At 40.9% G+C, this 19,975-nt stretch overlaps 1 protein-coding gene and 1 non-coding gene across 2 annotated transcripts in view; one reads left to right on the top strand and one right to left on the bottom strand.

Moving 5' to 3' along the window:
• Positions 1 to 3,287: 3,287 nt before the first annotated feature.
• Positions 3,288 to 19,975, bottom strand: part of DCHS2 (dachsous cadherin-related 2) — an 81,520-nt gene continuing 64,832 nt past the window's right edge. Inside the window, exons 14-19 of the mRNA XM_068404096.1 lie at positions 18,621 to 18,832; positions 17,009 to 17,160; positions 13,989 to 14,119; positions 12,196 to 12,482; positions 8,449 to 8,587; positions 3,288 to 5,905 (exon numbers count right to left, since the gene is read on the bottom strand). Of these exons, the coding sequence (XP_068260197.1) occupies positions 3,288 to 5,905; positions 8,449 to 8,587; positions 12,196 to 12,482; positions 13,989 to 14,119; positions 17,009 to 17,160; positions 18,621 to 18,832 (3,539 nt within the window). The remainder of the gene's footprint in view (positions 5,906 to 8,448; positions 8,588 to 12,195; positions 12,483 to 13,988; positions 14,120 to 17,008; positions 17,161 to 18,620; positions 18,833 to 19,975) is intronic.
• On the top strand, positions 10,695 to 10,798 carry LOC137665404 (U6 spliceosomal RNA). The gene has a single exon (XR_011048504.1). It is a non-coding gene; the product is annotated as a U6 spliceosomal RNA (small nuclear RNA).

The raw sequence follows: 19,975 nt of genomic DNA, 5'->3' as shown, positions 1-19,975 counted from the left end.
CAAGGCTTGGAATGCTTCAAATGCAAGCTGTGCAGATTTTTGTAGTACTACTGCTGGTAACTGTAACTGTGCTTGCACCGTAGAATAAGCTCCTTGGCCTGTGAGAATGTCCATAGTAACTCCATGTAAAGGATCATTTGGATCATTCATTCTCCGCGCAGCTTCATTGGCTGCTCGTTGTGCCCATTCTGAACCCCACAACAGGAACTGAGTAGGTGTCAGCAACAGTTTCATTAAATTTCGGGAGTCATGCGGGCATAAAAGATCCGCAGAAAAAATCCAGGAGACTATATTCCTTGTAGCGTCTGATTTTACTCCATACTGGGTAACTGCAGCTTTTGCTTGTTGGAGAATTTTCCAATCATGTGGTTCCCAAGTAGCTACTCCATTCTGTTGTAGCACTGGAAAAGCTCCTACTCCTCCTAGATTTGCTGCTGCACTCCAGTGTCCTTCTAATATGGCATCACGAATCACCCCACTCCACCTCGGTGCCCTAGGTGCAGGTGGAAGCGGAGCATCCCTGGAGTTGTCTTTGTTTTGTAATCCAGGAGCGGATGCTCTTAATTCGGGTCGCTGTACCTTTAAATCCTGAAATTCCCGCAAAACCTGTTGCAGGAGACTCGTGACATCCGTTTCCAGGTTCCCACGGTCAGGTGGTGTGGATCTTGATTGACAGGGCGAGGGCGGAAGGGGTGGGTACTCCGGCAGCGCGGAGGGGATGAGCCCGCCCGCCTCTCCGCCGGCCAGCCGCGCAGCGTCTGGAGGGGCAGACCACCCCTCCCCCTCCTGTTTCCGCTCCCTTTGCCACGAGGTCCTAGGAGCGCCACGTGGTTCTTTGTTCGCATCTCCTCCTCTAAATTCTTACTGCGCCATTTCTCCCGGGAGCTCGCCGCTTCTACCGCCGTACGAACCTCCGCCACGGATGGCTTTATGTTTGCCGACATGCCCTTAACCGCCGGTAACCCGAAGAAACGAGCCAGAACCCCAGGTTTTTCCGTTTTAGCGGGGGGGTTGGGCTCCGGCGGCGCCGGCCGCATCTCAGCAGCCGCGCGGGCGACCTCTCTTTCTGCCCTCATAGTTTTTAAAGTCTCTATCACGTTTTGCCAGAGTTCACGCACCTCCTTAATTTCTTTTTCCTCGGGGTCCCTCTCAACAGTCTTTTCCCACATAATGTCTCCCACTTCTTTCCATTCCTCCACAGAAAATACAAGCGCTGTGTCTTTAAAATGTCCCCAGCGCTGGCCCAACTTTATCAGCTTAATTAGCTGTTTCTCCGCTGTCTTGCTCCCTCTCTTAGAGAGGATATCTGCAATCAGCGTGGCTGCAGCTTCTATCTCCATGGCTGCCCTTTTTCCAGTGTCTGCTCTGTCCTTAATTGAACCCGAACATCACCGCTCCCAGCCGTCTTTTTCCCAACACCTCCTTTTCGCTGCTTACCGCAGTCTCGGAGAGAGCACGCCGAAGGGAACCATCCTCTGCTACCAGTTGTAGTACGGGGAAAACCGGGGGAGGCGCGCTCGCGGGTGCTGGGGAACGGTCCGGAGTAAGCTACGTGATCTCAATGTGAGTATGGAAGCTTCTCGTTTATTAACAAAGAAAGCAGTGGTTATATAGACTACGCATATGTTAATCACGCGCCCCGATCGCACTTGTGATTGGTCCATAGGTTTACATATTCAGAGCCGTGACCGCCCCCCCCTCCCGGACGTAGTTTTGCTTCCCGCGAAGCAGGCACCACGGGGTTCTTTGTTCTGCACCGTGCAAGGGGAGTCCAAGGTCGCTAGCTCTGGGCTTAACCCTTGCTCAAAGCCTGGGTTGCTCAGACTGCTCAGTGGCACAAGATCGTGCCCCTTCTCACTTAACCAAACCTCTACAAGAAGCAGTCTTGCATAGCGGCATGGATCCTGTTGCATGATAGTACAGTGCAGGTGTAGCCTTAGAAATAGGATCTTATTCAAAGACAGGTTATGAACCCAGTCTGCAAATATTGACATGCATGACCGAAGAAACGACAAAAGCCACTGCACACATGATGCTGATCCCACAAGATCACTCAGTCTAACCACACTGTATGCTCTTCCTCCACCTGTTATGACCTGTACAATATATACTTCAGTACACATCCAACTTGTAACAGATTCCCAGGCACCAATTAGACCCTTCCCTATAGCCTAGTTTTAATATACGTGATGCAAAAGACTTTTAGATATACACTGAAGAGAAACCAGAGTTACTCTAGACGAATTTTCTGTGTATTTTATTGATCCAATACAATATACAAGCATACACAGCAGTACAAAGCATGTGTATGTGTCCGGATATACATACATACACAAAATGCCATATGTATGATACATACAACAAACAAGGCCAGATTATCTGGTCTTGCAGACGTATGCCCAGCACAGAACCAAGGACCAGGGTGGAGGCATACAAGCCCTTCAGAACTGTAACACTGTCTGTTCCTACAGCTGCCTGGGGACCAGGACAGCTTCTGTAATATGACAGAAAGACAACAGGTATCTATTTTAGATCTAATAATAGAGAAGATGGTTGCTTTTATCTTACCACTTGTTATTCTGTTTTCCAAGAGTGATCTGTTATTATTCAGATAATCATGACTCGCTGGCTTTACATCAGGAGATAAACTAAAGGTGTGCAGAAACTGCTAAGTGGGATTCCACAGCACAAAGATAGTTAATAAAGCCTGCTGGGAACCCATGGCAGATGATGAAACTGCACCAGGCCCAACAGGTTGTGGGGACCCAGGGGCTGAGATGTGGGAAGTCTGAGTAAACACTCAAGAAAGAGCTCAGTAGGAATCCTTGCTTTATTCTTTGCCCACCCCTAATCCTGCCGTACTTACACATCTCTCTAGTACTCTCTTCTAATACCACCACAGAAGCAGTCAGAACCCACCAGCACGCTAATATAGTTTTTCCACAGTAAAGAATTACTACCATTTATTTGTTATTGACATATTTTATGAGAAAACCTGTAAAATTGGTCAAGTTGGTTATCAGGCACCTGGCTGTGTGATTTACATAGGAAACCACAGTTGTTGGGAGCTGAAAGAGGAGAAGCCTCATGGCCTCACAGCGTACCCTGGGAAGAACAAGGTGGATAGTTACCAAGTTTGTGGTTATTTTATATTTTAACTTTTTCACCTCAGGAAAACAGAAAGAACACTGGTGATATAGTTCTGACAGGCATATTTTGCTTGTTAAACAATAACAAAATACATTTTAAGCCATATTTTTTACCACAAACTACTGTCAGTTAATAACCTAGACCTGAATTTCTTCCTCTGCTACAAGTTCATGACTTGGATGAATAAGACATGTTCCTATCATTTTCCCATCAGACATTACTGGAGAAGCAGTAGGCGTCTGCGTGGTAAGTAAAGAGAGAGAAGGAGAAAAACTGGGGGTCATGGTTGGTGGAGGGTATCCAAGATTATGGATAAGGGGAGAACGAGGGTATTTTTTAAATGCTTGCCCCGATATTATATTTGGCATTCGTGGTGGCCTTATGCCAGGCTGAGCTACTGACGTTATCAAGGGAGGAGGGAAAACAAGAGATTTCTTCTCCTTAAGGAAGCTATGTATGTGTACATTTTCATCTTTCAGTTTTGCAATATCATTAAACACTGAGGCAAGAGGTTGAAAACTGAGTTCCCAGCTGAGCACATAATCCCAGTTATAACCACCTCCGAGATCCTCATTAGAGGTGCCAAGAGTTGCAAGTGAATCATACCCAGAGTCCTGCATATCTGACATCAAGATGTGTTCTCTTGTGAGGTCTGTCATGTCTCTCTCTTTTATTCCAGTTTTCTTAAGTGTTTGAGACAACATTTTATGTGCATAGGCTGTGTCACAGGCTGCTTCTCTGCCTTCTCCTTTAATGGCCTGCACGCTCTCCAGGCTTTGTGTGGTAGCCATGACATCCATTTCTCCAGACTGACATGAGAACTGATCAGACTCTCTCGGGATCCCCGAATCTGACACCCGTGAGCCGTGCTTGCTCTGCGCCGAGCCAGCACTCTTTCTGCAAGGATGCTCATTGATCCTTTTGATTTCCTCGTCCTCTGCCATTTCTCCTTCAGTAGAACCATGGTCACTGGATTCTGAATGCCTGCAAGGGACACCATGATCCTTCCCCTCTCTGATTCCTGCTAGGCTGAGCCATTCTGCTATGGCACCCATGGGAAGCATACTGCTCTCAGTACTTTGGATTTTCTGGCAGTCCTTACCTTCACTGGCCAAATTCACATCAGTAGCTGAGGAGTATACTGCTTCTTTTTTCACACAGGAGTTTATCAGATCTTTCTGCTTATGTCTCAGAATAAGTGCAATAAGACTGACCGCAAGCAGAAGGAACACTATCAAGAAGACTGAAATGCTAATGGTCAGGCTGTATGCTGACACTATGGGGTAACTCTCAGGAGAACTGGAAACATTTACCAAAATGGTGCATACTGTGAACTTTGACTCGATTTTGGGGCTATGAGCTCTTACCAACAATTCCAGAGTGTCATAATTCCTTTTGCTGCCATTTTTCATTCTGTGAACAGTCTGAGTCAAATAAATATTACCACTGGTTTGATTCACAGAAAAGAACGGTGAAGTTTTTAGCAGGGAGTAATGAACAACTCCGTCCAGTCCACCATCGCTGTCTGATGCTGTCACTCTGCCAAGCAACTGGCCTGCTTCATTCTTCTCAGGGAGATTAAAGAAATACTGATCTTGTGTAAACACTGGGTCAAATTCATCTCTCCCCTCAATATCTACCTGAACGGTAACTGTAGCCAGTGAGTCACCTTTGTCTTTTGCTTGGATTATAAGACAGTACCTATTCTGACTTTCATAGTCAAACATTTGCTTTGTATGAATATCTCCTGTCAAAGGATCAATGAAGAACATGTCATGGTCTCTAGAAGCTTCACGATGAGCCAAACACGAAGACTGGATGGAGTAGGTAAGGTGTCCATAGGAGCCTTTATCAAAATCCAGTGCATTAACAGTGCACACAAAAGAAAAGGTAGGTAGATTTTCACTGACAATGCAGCTCAGGCTGGGAAACAAAAACAGTGGGGCATAATCGTTGTCATCTAGGATGCTAACAAGAACAACAGAGAAAGCCACATTTTTTACATCAGCACCTCTATCTGTGGCTTGGATGACCAAAGTGAATTTCATAGTATCCTCATAATCCAGTGTTTTCATCAAATCCACTGATCCTGTTTTCCCATCCAAGTGAAAATGTCCCCTGTCATTTCCAGAGATGATAGCATAAGTGATCTCTGCATTAGTGCCTGCATCGCAGTCATTTGCTGAAACTTGAGCCACGTGACTACCTACAGGGATGCTTTCTTTGACATGAATATGGTACTCCGGGCTGCTAAATAATGGAGGATTATCATTAATATCCAGCACAGTTATTAGCACAGTAGCAGTTGAATTCAAGGAGGGCGTTCCACGATCAGAGGCAAGGAGGACCAAACGGTGAGAAGCAGCTGTTTCCCTGTCGAGAACATTGCTCAAAACAAGACTGCCAACAAGTTTGTAGGATGTTTCTGATTCTGTGACACTTGTTTCCATGGAGAATAAATTCTCAGCATTGCCATCAATAATAGAGTATTCAACGTATGTGTTTTCACGTGTCCAATCATAGTCGATGGCTGAAAATGTGAGGACGCTTTCTCCAACTGAGGCACCCTCGCTGACGCTGAGATTGTACAGAACCCTTGTGAACTGAGGGGCGTAGTTATTTACATCTTCTATATGCACCTCTACGGAGGTAACGGCACTCAGAGTGGGACTGCCACCATCCGTGGCTTCTATCAGGAACTGAACAATGGAAATCTTTTCCAGCTGTGTCACTGGTCCCGTAGCAAACACTGAACCTGAAAATAAACCAGAATTAACAAAAGTCCACACTTCACACTCACTAAGGCAAGTAAATGTGATTCCAAAAGCTGAATCTAATCAGTCATATTTGAAAATGACTCAACTGTAATGGCTGCACATCCCAAAGTGACTCTTTCTCATCCAGAGAGTAGTGGGTCAACGGCTCAACATTTGGATGGAGATCAGTGATGAGTGGTGTCCCTCAGGGGTTTGTATTGGGACCAGTACTGTTTAATGTCTTCATCAGTGACATAGACAGTGGGATCGAGTGCACCCTCGGCAAGTCTGTGGATGACACCAAGCTGAGTGGTGAGGTTGACACGCCTGAGGGACAGGATGCCATTCAGAGGGACGTGGACAAGCTTGAGAAGTGGGCCCACATGAACCTCATGAGGTTCAACAAGGCCAAGTGCAAGGTCCTGCACATGGGTTGGGGCAACCCCCAGTATCACCAGAGGCTGGGGGATGAAGGGATTGAGAGCAGCCGTGCGGAGGAGGACTTAGGGGTACTGGCAGATGAAAACTGGACGTGAGCCAGAAATGTGTGCTCACAGCCCAGAAGGTCAACTGTATTCTGGGCTGCATCAAAAGAAGTGTGGCCAGCAGGTCGAGGGAGGAGATTCTGTCCTACTGCACTCTGGTGAGACCCCACCTGGAGTACTGCATACTGCACCCAGCTCTGGAGTCCTCAGCACAGTAAAAATATGGACCTGTTGGAATGGGTCCAGAGGAGGGCCACAAAAATGATCAGAGGGATGGAACACCTCTCCTATGAAGAAAGGCTGAGAGAGCTGGGGTTGTTCACCTTGGAGAAGAGAAGGCTCCAGAGAGACCTTATTGCGGCCTTTCAATACATAAAGGGGGCTTATAAGAAAGATGGGGAGAGACTTTTTAGCAGGGTCTGTTACGATAGGACAAGGGGTAATGGTTTTAAACTAAAAGAGGGTAGATTCAGACTAGATATAAGGAAGACATTTTTTACAGTGAGGGTGGTGAAACACTGGAACAGGCTGCCCAGAGAGGTGGTAGATGACTCATCCCTGGAAACATTCAAGGTCAGGTTGGACGGGTCTCTGAGCAACCTGATCTAGTTGAAGATGTCCCTGCCCATTGCAGGGGGGTTAGACTAGATGACTTTTAAAGGTCCCTTCCAACCCAAACTATTCTATGATTCTAAGAAATCATAGCTAATGCTGTGAAGCCAAGGCCTGCCCACAAAGATGCAGTATCAAACACACACACATACTGCATTTAGACCAGCAAAAATTTCTCTTCCTAATAACAGGCTGAACATGCAAACTGCATAAAATAAAAGGCAAAACAAAGCTAAGGAAATATAGACTCCTTATTAGATGCGGCTATGCTGTGCAAGTTCATTACTGAAGGTTGTTAGTTCTCCTGTTTTGCTTGCAATCCCGTAACAGCATTATGGGCTTGTTTGTTATTAGACAGGTTTGCCAATAAGTTATGTAAATATGTTTCGTTCAATTTTCCAATCTAAACATGGGGGTTGCACTAGATGATCTTGAAAGGTCCCTTCCAACCCAAACCATTCAATGACTCTATGTTCATAAGCCATCTACTTCTACTTCACTCTTCACGGTGTATAGCTAAGCACCACAAAGACAATACTGTGTGACAAGTTTCACAGTTGAAAACAGCCACTAGCCAAACATAAACACAGGTTAGTGAATACAGCGTAACAAATGAGTAGAAAAGAAAACAGCTTTAACTGGGTGAAACATTTGTATATTCAGTGTTTGGAGTTACCATCACCCAACAAACATTGCATTCAAAAATTCAACTCATGTAAAAACCTGGGAACAGCAAATAAGCAATAAGAACTTGCTCACTGAACAATAGTTGCACATCATTTTTGCAGTATCTAGTAATCTCCGAAGCTGATATTCCCAAAAATCATATGTATACATGCATACAGAGACAGAGACACACACAGTTTTCCACCTCCCAGAGTGTTACAACATTAGGCCAGAAAATTTAAATCAGTAAGTCTCTCAACTATTGAAGAAAATTATGTACTTTGGAGAGAGTGTTCTCAACTTATAAAACTTCTAAATTTCATTTAGGATTATAGGATAACCTAAGCTCTCTAAAGAAGCAATGTTAAAGACATACTGCTCAAGCTGTAGAGAAGCTCCATTATGATAGGTTCAACTTATACTGAAAAATAATAAGTATGAACTTAAATTGAATGCAATTTAATACATGAGCTAAAATGTTATGAATCAACACAAAATGTACAGCAACTTTTCTATCAAATCACATCAGAAGAATAGCACCTATGGGACGCTGTGACTAGCTGCCTCGTGCATGGCTCATGGACAAACTGAGAACTCCAGTCTTTGATGCAATCAGTTCTTCAGCGACAATGGCAGATTTAGCCAAAACATATGGTGGACTTTAGCCACCAAAGATTTCCAGAACTCAAGTGATCACTAGCAACGTGTAAGGAATTGCAATAGGACTCTTCAATTTACACTGAAAAAGCTGAAATAATAAACCATGCTTACAGACTCACCATTCTTGTGATCAATGGAAAATCGCTCAGAGGAAGAGAGGATTTTGTAGGAAATCATTCCATTATGCTCCGAATCCCTATCCACAGCAGAGACTGTCAGAACAGCGGCATCCATAGAAATGAGCTCTGGCAAGCTCACCTGACATATAAAGCAAAATTACAGTTTTGATAAAGCTTAATAAAATATTTTGAACATAAAAAAATATATTTTCCTTCATTTGGTCTTATTAGAAAAAAACAAACACAGTTCCCAGCTTTGGACAAAGTTTCACATAACCGTTTTCTTCTGGGACAAAACTATAAAGAGCTGAGATATTGAAAACAATGCATATAATACAGCCAAAATTTATAGTAAACTTTAAACAGTAGTAAAATCCATCTAGTTCTAGTTCATTATGACAGTGAGTTCAGAGAACCACTGCATCTCTTTTTTCAATAGTACACTAATGAAAGGAATACCTACAATGGACTGCAACTAAAATTGACTTTTCTCCCTGCTTTCAGAAACACCTTGATTTTCGTACATGGAATACAGTCTGCAGTCCCCACCTGGAGTACATGATTGACCATTAAAAAACCCAACACATGCACCCTGAAAATTCCAGCACCAGAGCACTTAATCATCACCGGATTATTCCTAGAATTTAGTTTTTCAAAATGCTCCCTTTTTTCTTCATATAATCTAGGAAACCAAGAAAGTCCTTTCCCTTCTTAATAGCTTCCATTATTTGAAGTCCAGATACAGTACTTTTGTGACCAAAGTTTCCTTCCATCTTATAAATCCAACTTCAAATGAACAGTATGATACAGCAGCTACCTTTGCCATAACTTCAAGTGTTAGTTTAAATCATTTTAACAGAGTGATTGTATGCATATAATAGCCATTTGTATATGAAACTATATATGAAAAGCATAAATATGAAAACACTTGAAAGGACAATAGAAGGGTAAAAATTACAGGATGATTAATAGGGAATCATACATATCATTGACTGAAAAGCAGCAGTGTATCTTACTGTCCAAGCAACACATCAAAACATGAGGATTGTGGAGACAGAAGCTCATCTGTTTACGTTTGCATAGTCAATAGAGCTCGCTGTTTTGCATCAGTTAATAAACCTGCCTGTAACGTCTGGTCCAAACTACAAAAAAATTCCGAGCACTTACACAAGCAAGTACGTGCCTAAACTGTTCTCCAAAATCAGACACATACGAGGGCTGAGGAAAACTTAAGGCAAGGTCTAAAAATCACTTGAGCATTAATAGTGTTTTTTTCAGAATTTAGACTTATGAGTTTAAGTCAGCAATTTACACAAATCCTGACAACTCAGGCACCTGAAAGTTTCACAGGTGCCTACAGTCTATCCCACAGTTAACAAAGTGACTAAACTGCTGTGCCTGCACATGCTCAGAGGTTGAAATTTCTTTACTAAGCCAAATGTTTATAGACTTATTTCTTCGCTAAATCTGTCTGAGATTTATAAATGAAGCATTATTAAATCCAAGTCCTCTGTGGTGCCTCGTATTTTTGGCTCTGAGCACATCTACCACACACAAAAAGTACCAAGTCAAGCAAAGAGCTCAGATCACAGGATCACATAATGGCTGAGGCTGGTGGGCACCTCCGGAGGTCATCTTTCCAACCCTTGCTCAGAGCAGGGTCACCTAGAGCAGGATGCCCATAACTGTGTATAGTTGAGTTTTGAATATCTCCAGGGATGGAGACTCCACAACTTCTCCGGACAACTGAGCTGTACAACAGTACTGACTCAGTCACTGTTAGAGTTTTAAAAATGCTTATGCTTAAACAGAATTTTCTGCATTTCAGTTTGTGCCCACTGCCTCTTGTCCTGTCACTGGATACCACAGACGAGAGTCTGGTTGTCTTCTTTACTCCCCCTACTAGTATTTATACACATTGGTAAGATACTTCGTGAGCCTTCTGTTTTCCAGGCTGAATGATCCATGTTCTAGGCTCCCTCGGGCCTCAGCCCAAGCCACACAGCCTAGCCCCACACAAAGAAGTCCTAAGGAATCATCTCATCTGGCAGCCTCACCTTTCATGTGGCAGCCTTATTGTAGCCTAACTTCACCTGGAGCTCCAGGCTTTGTCTCTCTCCCATCCCTAACCTTAACTCCAAGCCATGACATGAGCTGAGCCTTCGCCCAAGCCCCACAGCCTTAGGGCTGGTAAGTCAGGGTAAAACCCTTTTAGCAGCCTACACTTGAAAGCCTTGTATGATATTGTGCTCGCTTTGGCAGCACATATACTAAAATTGGAATGATACAGAGAAGATTAGCATCCCTGTGCAAGGATGACACACAAATTTGTGAAGCGTTCTGTATTTTTTTAGGGATCTGGAGGTGCTGGTCAACAGCAGGCTCAACATGAGTCAGCAGTGTGCCCTGGCAGCCGAGAGAGCAAACCGCATCCTGGGGTGCATCAAACACAGCATAACCAGCCAGCCAAAAGAGGTGAATATCCCACCGTATTCAGCGTTGGTGCAGCCTCACCTTGAATACCGTGTGCAGTTCTGGGCCTCACAATTTAAGAAGGATGTGAATGCATTCAGACAAGGGCAACATAGCTGGTGGAAGGGCTGGAAGGCATGTCCTATGAGGAGCAACTGAGGACTCTGGGTTTGTCTAGTTTGGAGAGAAAGAGGCTGAGGGGCGACCTCATTGCTCTCTACAGCTTCCTGAAGTGGGGAAGTGGAAAGGGAGGTGCTGAGCTCTTCTCCCTGGTATCCAGTAATAGGACATGTGGGAATGGTTCAAAGCTGCACCAGGGGAGGTTTAGATTGGACATTAGGAAGCATTTCGTTACTGAGAGGGTGGTCAAACACTGGAACAGGCTTCCTAGAGAGGTGGCCGATGCCCCAAGCCTGTCAGTGCCTAAGAGGCATTTGGACAATGCCCTTAATAACATGCTTCAGCTTTTGGTCAGCCCTGAATTGGTCAGGAAGTTGGACTAGATGATCATTGTAGGTCCCTTCCAACTGAAATAGTCTAGTCTATTCTATTTTATATATGCTCCAATTCCTTTAATCATCTTAGTGGCCCACAGTTGTCTATAGTCGCTAAAACAGCTTTGTTTCAAAACATTGTTGGACAACTTCTACAACAGTCTAGCAGTTCAAATGCTTGTCCAGAAGTCCAAAAGCTGAGCTCTGTACCCTCCTCAGTCTAGCAGGGGATGTTGGGGAGGTCAAAACCCATATCCCTCACTCCCTAGGTTAGTACCATTGCTATAAGGCAGGGTTAAACATTACAAACTGTATGTGCATAACCTGCCACAGGGGCAGTTCCTACAACTCCATTTAGCTGTGTAACTGAAAATGAAGAAATTCACGCCATAGTAACAGGGTCAGAATACATGTACCAACTTGTTTACCATTCTCTCAGAAGAAGAAAATTCTGAACACTGGACCCTGCTCCTCAAACTGGTTTGGATTATATCCAGTATAATGCAGCACAGCTAGCATTCACACCACTTCCCTTCTGAAGTCAGAAACCACAAACATGAAAACTGAACAATTCCCTCAGTCCTTTTAGCAGAATTCCTAGGAAGGGGCTGGGGTTTCCCATAAGAGCTCCTCTCTGTTTCTGCTCAGTAGTAGTTTGCAGAGACCTTCCTTCTCAGTGCTCAAATGCATTTTTAAGACAAATATAAACAAGCATTCCTACTATTTATCATCATATATGGAAAGACATGACATGTTTATTGTCCATTTGCCACATTCCCACCTGATACGAATCCTGAGTAAACACTGGTGGGTTATCATTGACGTCCAAAACAAGGATGGTGAGTTCTGCTTCTGTTTGATGTACAGAATCTGAAACTATGATTCTCAGCCTATACACAGCAGTTTCTTCAAAATCTAATGGTTCCACCACTGTGACTACACCGGTGTGCTGATCGATGGCAAATGTCGTTCCTGGACTATTATCATAAATAAAACCAAACTGAAGTGCTGGCCTGGAGTCTGCATCACTTGCTGACACCCAAGTCACTATAAAACCAGGCAGGGCATCTGGAAGAATAATTTTCAGAATAAGTCATAGCTAAAAGATGATACAATTTCTGAAGATTTGCCAATTTTGTAATATTGCATCTTAGATATATGTAATCTTCCTGTATTAGCTTTTGGTGTATTTTGACTTTGTGTTTTAGAATAAGAGCGATATCCAGAAACGTTATGGAAACAACAGTGGATTTCTTCAAATGCATCTGCTTTATCCCAATTTTAATTCATGTTTTCTTTAGACTTTCCCAGATCCAGTGTAGCCATAACTGTTTCTTCACCAGCAACAGGAACTTCCATGGTTTTCTGCAAGCATTCAGGTGCCATGAATTTATTGAACAGTGTCACAAACTTCCAAAAGACTATTTAACTGAGGCATCAGAGTCCACTGGTCTGTGTAGAACCAGCAAATGCAATTCTGAAGCTTTTCCAAAGGAGGAGAAGGACACTAGAGAGAAACGAGAACTCCAGCCAGACCTACATGGCACTAAAGTCTTAAGAGCTTAAGGTATACTCCTATGAGATTGAGGAACTGGATACAGACAGCTTTTGCCATGTGCCAAATTGACAATATCAGGCATTGCAAACCGAACCTATTAGTGATCATCTAACAAAGCCTGGAGCTAACAGAAATGAAACCATTTTCCATTTGCATGCCTGGGGCATTAAGCCTCAAAAATGCTGTGCAATGTCCTAAAGAAAGTGTTCTTAAGCAGAATACAAAAACCTAAATAAGTAGCCAGTAGTTTACAGCTGCTGTGCATCCATTATTTCCATACTTGTCATTACCAGTGGCAGCTATATTTAGGAAAGGCTAAAAAATATCATTAGAAAGACAGACTTGATATCTTTTGTTAAAAGGAGTACTGAAATTTCAGCACCTAAATCTTTGTAAATTTTCTGCTGTGTATCTTAATGCATCACAAGTACGATGCCTGTATTTGAAAATGCTAGGCTTAAGACTCAAAGTCTGCTAATGTCGAGCTAATGCCACACAACATACCAGATGTATGCTGGGATGAGAAGTCAAGAGGGCCTGGGTCCTCCTCTTTATGATCATCAACTCGATCAATCTATAGAGCATTTTAAAGCTTCATTCAAATTTACAGAAATAATTTCTTTCATCACAATGAAGTTCAAAATGTCTCATTTCTAGCAATGCTGGTTTTAACACCAAGTATTTTTATTGGAGAGAAGCACAAATTGAAGACATCTGAAGAATATGACACTGGAGCCCGAAATGAACAGATTACAGATGTATTTCTGCAGAGTATGTTTTCCTCTTTCTGAATTGCCCATGTTTTTGTTCCAAACTATTCTTAAACACAATGTTTAAAGATTAAGAATAATGCCTCTGAGAACAAAAACAGATCACAATTTACTTTGATACTTCAATATTAATACGGTCCATTATCCTTTTTAATACAGTTGCTTGGTTACACAAATCACCAAAAGCACTATCATTGTCTGACAAATCCCAGTCTTAACAAAACTTACGTGTACTATCATACTTACTTTCTGGAACCTCCACTTCACCTAGTGGTTGGACAACTGGAGCATTGTCATTAATATCTAACACTTGTATCCTCACAATACTTGTAGCAGAAAGTCTGGGGTTTCCTTTATCAGCAGCTTGTACAACCAACCTACAATTAAAGGAACCAGTAATTGTCACTATTGGTCAGAAATCACCAAATTATCCACCAATGTTATAAGCAGGGGAAAAATCACAAACGAAAAGATTAGCCCTTTCTGCTCCTCATTGCAAGTCTTAAATTCCATCTTTCTTTCTGTAAGGTTGACCGACTGGAGTTTTATTTTTTGTCTTCCAGGAAAAATATCCAGGAGATTCTAGGTGGCAAAAACATAACAAAATCATACAAAGAAAAGGAAGTACTCACCCGTATTCATTGCACTCAATTTCATATCAAATGTAGGTGGTTAAACGAGCTAGCAAGACTCTTTCAAAAAAAGACACATTTCTCCAGTTGGTAATTCAGAGCAGGAATTAAAACTTAAGTACTAAATTGTCCTTTGGAGGAACCTGACTCTCCTCATTGTTTATAAAGGGACAATGGGAATGTGAAAACTAGATAATATGAAAACATCCAAAGTAATACTCAGCCAAAATGTCTGCAGAGATACAGAATAGCTCTCCTATTATATTATAAATTTAAGTGATAAAGTGAAAAACCTGAATATATGCACCATTTGACAATGGCAAAATTCCCACTGATTTTAGTGGGACCAGAATCTCACTGTCAGATTAAGAGAGGTTGCCTGTACGCTTCCATGTTGCACCTGCATAAGGATGGGTAGTAGATTCTGTTAATAACCTTTTGATTTCCACAAACAATGTAGCAAAGAAAACAGTAAGTAATGACCTGATAAACATGGATAAAAGGATGTTTACTCTCTGTGGGAACTAGCTTCTGAACAATAAAGAACAAATGTTTATTGTAAGCAAAGATTATTTGGAAGACTTTACCACTCCCCAGTATTAAAAATTATCCAGAAGGGAATTCAAAATTAAATCTAACTCAACAGGTGCTCTAAAAAAAAAAAGTAACAGACAAAAAAAAAGAAAACATCAAGCTATGCGAAAGGATATACAAGTCAGAGCCTGGCATTTCAATTAAATGTTGTGTGTACTAACAACTGTTTGCATGTCGCATCATATTTTCTGCGTCTGCCTGCAGATCTTCTGAATGCTTTATTTCTCCCTCTTTCTTCTAAGTCACAGTTTCTGTTGAAAGTGTCAAATAGATATTACTTCCTAAATGTTCACATGGCAATATGGAATACCAAGGCTGTAACTCAAGCTGTGGATTGAAGCACTTCCATTCCTGAACCACACCAGCTCTGCTCTGAGTGTCCTTGTGGTTTCTGACACTGACAGAACATGTAATTTGAATTGTAGGCCAGTACTCAATCGGTGACCATGTATAATTCCATATAGAAAGTGTATTTTTTCTAGAATGAATATTGGTAAGGTATACATATGGAAATATTTTACTAAAAATGATCACTTTCTAAGGTTTCAGGACAAAACTGTCATAAAAACATCTCTGCCAAGGCATTAAAATTAAGGTTCTGTCAACACTTTCATTATAACTCTTATTATAAGGGTCTTAGAACTTCTGGGGAAGAAAATGTTCAATTTAGATAAAATAACTCCTTGCAAATTTGAAAGAACCAATGGTAACATTTTGAAATTAAACAGGAAAACAGTTCTGAAAGCTTCTTTTGCTATTCACTTTTCACCTAACAATGTACAGATTAATAACGTATTAATAAAGAGAAGGAATATGAAGCTTCAGATTCCTCGAACAAACTGTCAATTTAAAAGGCTAGAATTCCAACATGAATACTGAAATAAGACAGGCTCCCAGTTAAAGACAGATATGAGAACTATTATGCTTACATGTTCAATGCTTTATCAACACTAAACATCCTTCCTTTGAAGGATTTATTCCAGGCATTCTTTTAAAGTACTAGTTACAAATAAAATGTATTATGCTATTTAAATGACTAAAAATCAGAACTGATGTTTTTGATTCAGTGAAAAACTGAGAAATAAACTCCAAATGAAGTGTTCTGTATACTAAGTTAAAACAATGTATTTCCTTTAGGACAGTATTATCAAATCACACTGATATTTAAAGAAAAATCATATTCTGTTGATTTTTTTATGTGGTTTTCTAAAAGTTATTATGGCTCGTAAGAATTCTGATTGGATGTTTAAAACTTTGAGACCCCAGAGGATAGGAAAACCTGCAAACACTTTAACTGATGCCACAACCATATGGGGGGAAAAAAAAAAGGTAATTTCTACCGACACAGACAAAAATCTACTTTTTGTAGAGACTGCAGTACATAAAAAGGGTATATTAATGAATCCACATACTCATACTCTGTTTTCAAGGAATGATTTATTTGCTTCCTAATTCCAATTATGCCATGACCTGTAAAGAAAAATTGTCATGTCCACTTGATCATATTTATTTCCACAGTTTCTTGGAAAACAGGAAAAAACTAATACTTAGTACTAAGACAGCTTATAGATGGAAACAGCCTACAGAAGCATCTTTATCTGGTTATGGAGAAGAAAATTTGAACTGTATGCTAATTAAAGAACAGAACATGTCCCTGTTTCTTGGGCTTGGTTTGAGTGCTTTCTGTGTGTCTTTACATATTTATAAAAAATGGTTCCAGAGAGGGAATGTACAGTTCTCAAGAAACTAAACTCCAGGAACTGTCATCATTCCTATAGCGAATCGTCACACTCACTTATATCAGTAGGTGTTGCCATTGATTAAACAAGACTATATTTCTTCCCCTAAATTTGAGAAGCATGCAAGAATCCGTGTTACAAATGGGCAGCTTTAGTGCTGTTCTCAACACTGTCTGGCTTGCACACAGGCTCTGTGGGTAATGGATATCCATAGAAAACTATACAATATGTAACACAAGCAATCTCAATTGAAAGTGAATGAAAAAAAGAGTACATTTTTATAAGAACCTTGCATACAAACCTGTAAGATGAAGTATTTTCATGATCTAGGCCTGTATTAGTTGCTAAAATCCCTCGTGATGAATCAATTAGAAATGCTGCATTTTCATTACCAGATAAAATTGAGTATTCAATTTCTCCATTCAGCCCACTGTCAAGGTCAGTTGCAAATACCTGTTTGGGAGCAAAACTGAGGCTTAATTCAAAATGGCAGAATGCGGTTTCAGAAAGAAAAATCTTACACTACAGTCATTGATTTCTGGTTACTTTCCTTTCAACTGCACAGATTTAAGGAAATAATCATATTGGTTCCAAACATGAGTGTCATGTGAGGTCACAAAATCTGCTAATGAATTGCAAGAGGATGCACATGAATTCTTTCCCTGAGTAATCTGAAATTCAGCTACATAAAGCGCCAGTGTAAAATGTAATCATTTTACACTGCTTATATTACTATAAGGTTGCTGTTAGAATGCTGTTAGAAAGTACATAAAAATGCACTTTCACAGGGGTCTGGGACTGGCCCTTAAAGTATTACTGCTATACAGAAAAAGGATAAAACAATTAAGTTTTCAGAGTTTTCATGGAATAGATCATTAATTACTTTTTAAAATACAAACCAGAAAATATAAAAAGGGCAGAAGCAAGCTATAAAAACAACAGAATAAATAACATTCAACAGCAATGAACAGGTTTCTCAAAGACTCCTCTGACTCTTTGAAGAGTTGTCTTTGTATTTTTCTGGTTGCTGAGCAAGCATTATAATGAATACGGGATCCAAATCATAGCAGAGGCAACCAGTCAGACTGAATAAAAGAAACATAACAGAATGTGTTCTGTCATAAAATTTTGACTATACATCTGGGTTGACTGCCTTTTGATTTTTCTCCATTCCTGGACATATGTGTCTCTAAATACAATGTCCATCAGTTTCTAATCATTTTGCCCTGGAGGCATTTGTAGCTTTCCATTTATTTATTCTCTAGAGAAGGAATATCTTTAGTACCTAACATGACCCTCACTGTGACCTGACTTGCAATGCAAGAACATGTACTGAGGAAATTATGTGTTCTTCTAGTCCAACTGATGTCTTCTTTTGCACTAACATGGCCAGCTGGAAACACTTTTGGAGAATGGATCCATTCAGAGGAAGAAGTGTTTGCACATTTAAATTGAGACAAGCTGCTCTTTAGGCATCAGATTTTAAATTGAAGATGAGCTGAAAGTATTCTTTTTATTGTTATAGCCCTTTCAGTAGATGCATTAATGCAAGACCCAGCCTGTATTGCAACCAGAACCACAACTTTGAATGGTATTCTTCAACTACTTGAAGAGAGAAACAGAAAATTAAAAAAAAAAAAAGAATTTGAAGTCCAGCTGCACAACTATTAAGAAGATAAAGAATTCTCTTTCAACTTAACAAACCTGAATGAAAGATCTGAAACATGGTTTAGAAAAAAATCACTGAATATTTTAGATATTCAAGCAAAGTAGTAGCAACACGAAGAGCCCCACTCGCAGTTTTTAAGGGACAGTGGTCCAGAACAGACCTAGCAGGACTGTAATCATGAACAGATCAATCAAACTTCTTTTTAACTACAGCACTGGGCTTGGGAAGATATATTTCCACTTACCTGTATGATGTCTGTTTTAGGACTTTGGCCTTCCCATACCGATGCTTTGTAAGAGCTTTGCTCAAATCTAGGTACGTTGTCATTCACATCTTGTATCAAAACTGTCACTCTACAGAGTGCTGAATTCAAGCTATTTTCAGCCAAAACTGAAAGATGTATTTTATTCTTAACTTCATAATCAAGAAACTTTGGCTTTTTTACTGTGATTGCACCTGGTTTATTAAAATAAAAATAATAAAAAATATCGAGATGTGACAGATGTATTCAGGAAGAAACACACACAAAGTTATGAAGTCCCTAACACTGGGTCTCCTTCACTGAACACATAACAGAATTCTAGCAAGCTCCCCACTGTGTCCTTCCTCTACCCCACATGCTAGTTACTGTACAAATCTTGGATTGCTAAGTTTTCACTGATCAACCACCACGTTCGCAATTGCCTAAAACAAAGCTGATTTACTTGTAGAGGAAGAAAGCAGCTGCGTGATGTGTGCTCCTTGACACGTGACAGAAAGCCAGCTGTGTCTTGGCCCTCATCTGAGAGTGGCTACATCTAGCACTCCACCTATATCCAAAATGGGCAACAGCTGTATCAATTTCTGTGTCTGACTAACATACAGGTAAAACACTGACTCCTCCTGATGCAGTGAGTGCCCCCCCCCGCCCCGCCAACTGTTATTCTACCAAAAATAATCAGTGAAAATTATTGAGACCACAAGCACAACTAGACATCTCCACATTAAACCTGAAATATCCTTGGAAATGCATGGTCATCGTTTCGATGTTCTAGGTAGCATAGTAACATGCTCAAAATTCTTCATTACAACTAAACATCAAACATAGTTAATTTGTATGTTAATTTCATTAGAATTCAAATTCAGTTTTGCATGGATTTTTCAGTAATGATGCCATGAATATCTATATCCCAAACCTGTGATAGCATAAGAACCCATCTACTGTGGCTCTCCAAGCTAGTGCTTTTTAGTTTTTATTTTCTAAGACAAGCAGCAATGATTTGCTGTTGTTCATGGATTTGTCCAGTGTTCAAGAATTGTGTCTTGAACATAAAGATTTCAAATCTGGCAGGTGGTCTCTCTTCAGCACAACACTTAAAAATTATCACATTCTGTATACAGAAAAAGCAAAATAGACAGTGGCCAAAGGAATACACTTCAAGATGACAGAGAGTAACTGAAAGACTCTAGTGTAGAGTGGGGCAAATAATCAAGTTTGAGGTACACCACCTAGGAGGAACAAGTGAAAGAACCACAGTTCCTCATTCTAGAGAAGTGCACATGAAGAAGAAACAGGATAACAGTCTTCAAATATGTAAAAATAGTTTTTTTGCCTTTGTC

This window comes from Nyctibius grandis, chromosome 6, assembly GCF_013368605.1.
Source record: "Nyctibius grandis isolate bNycGra1 chromosome 6, bNycGra1.pri, whole genome shotgun sequence".
NCBI classification, from domain to species: Eukaryota; Metazoa; Chordata; class Aves; order Nyctibiiformes; family Nyctibiidae; genus Nyctibius; species Nyctibius grandis.
This window is presented reverse-complemented; position numbering and strand designations above follow the sequence as displayed.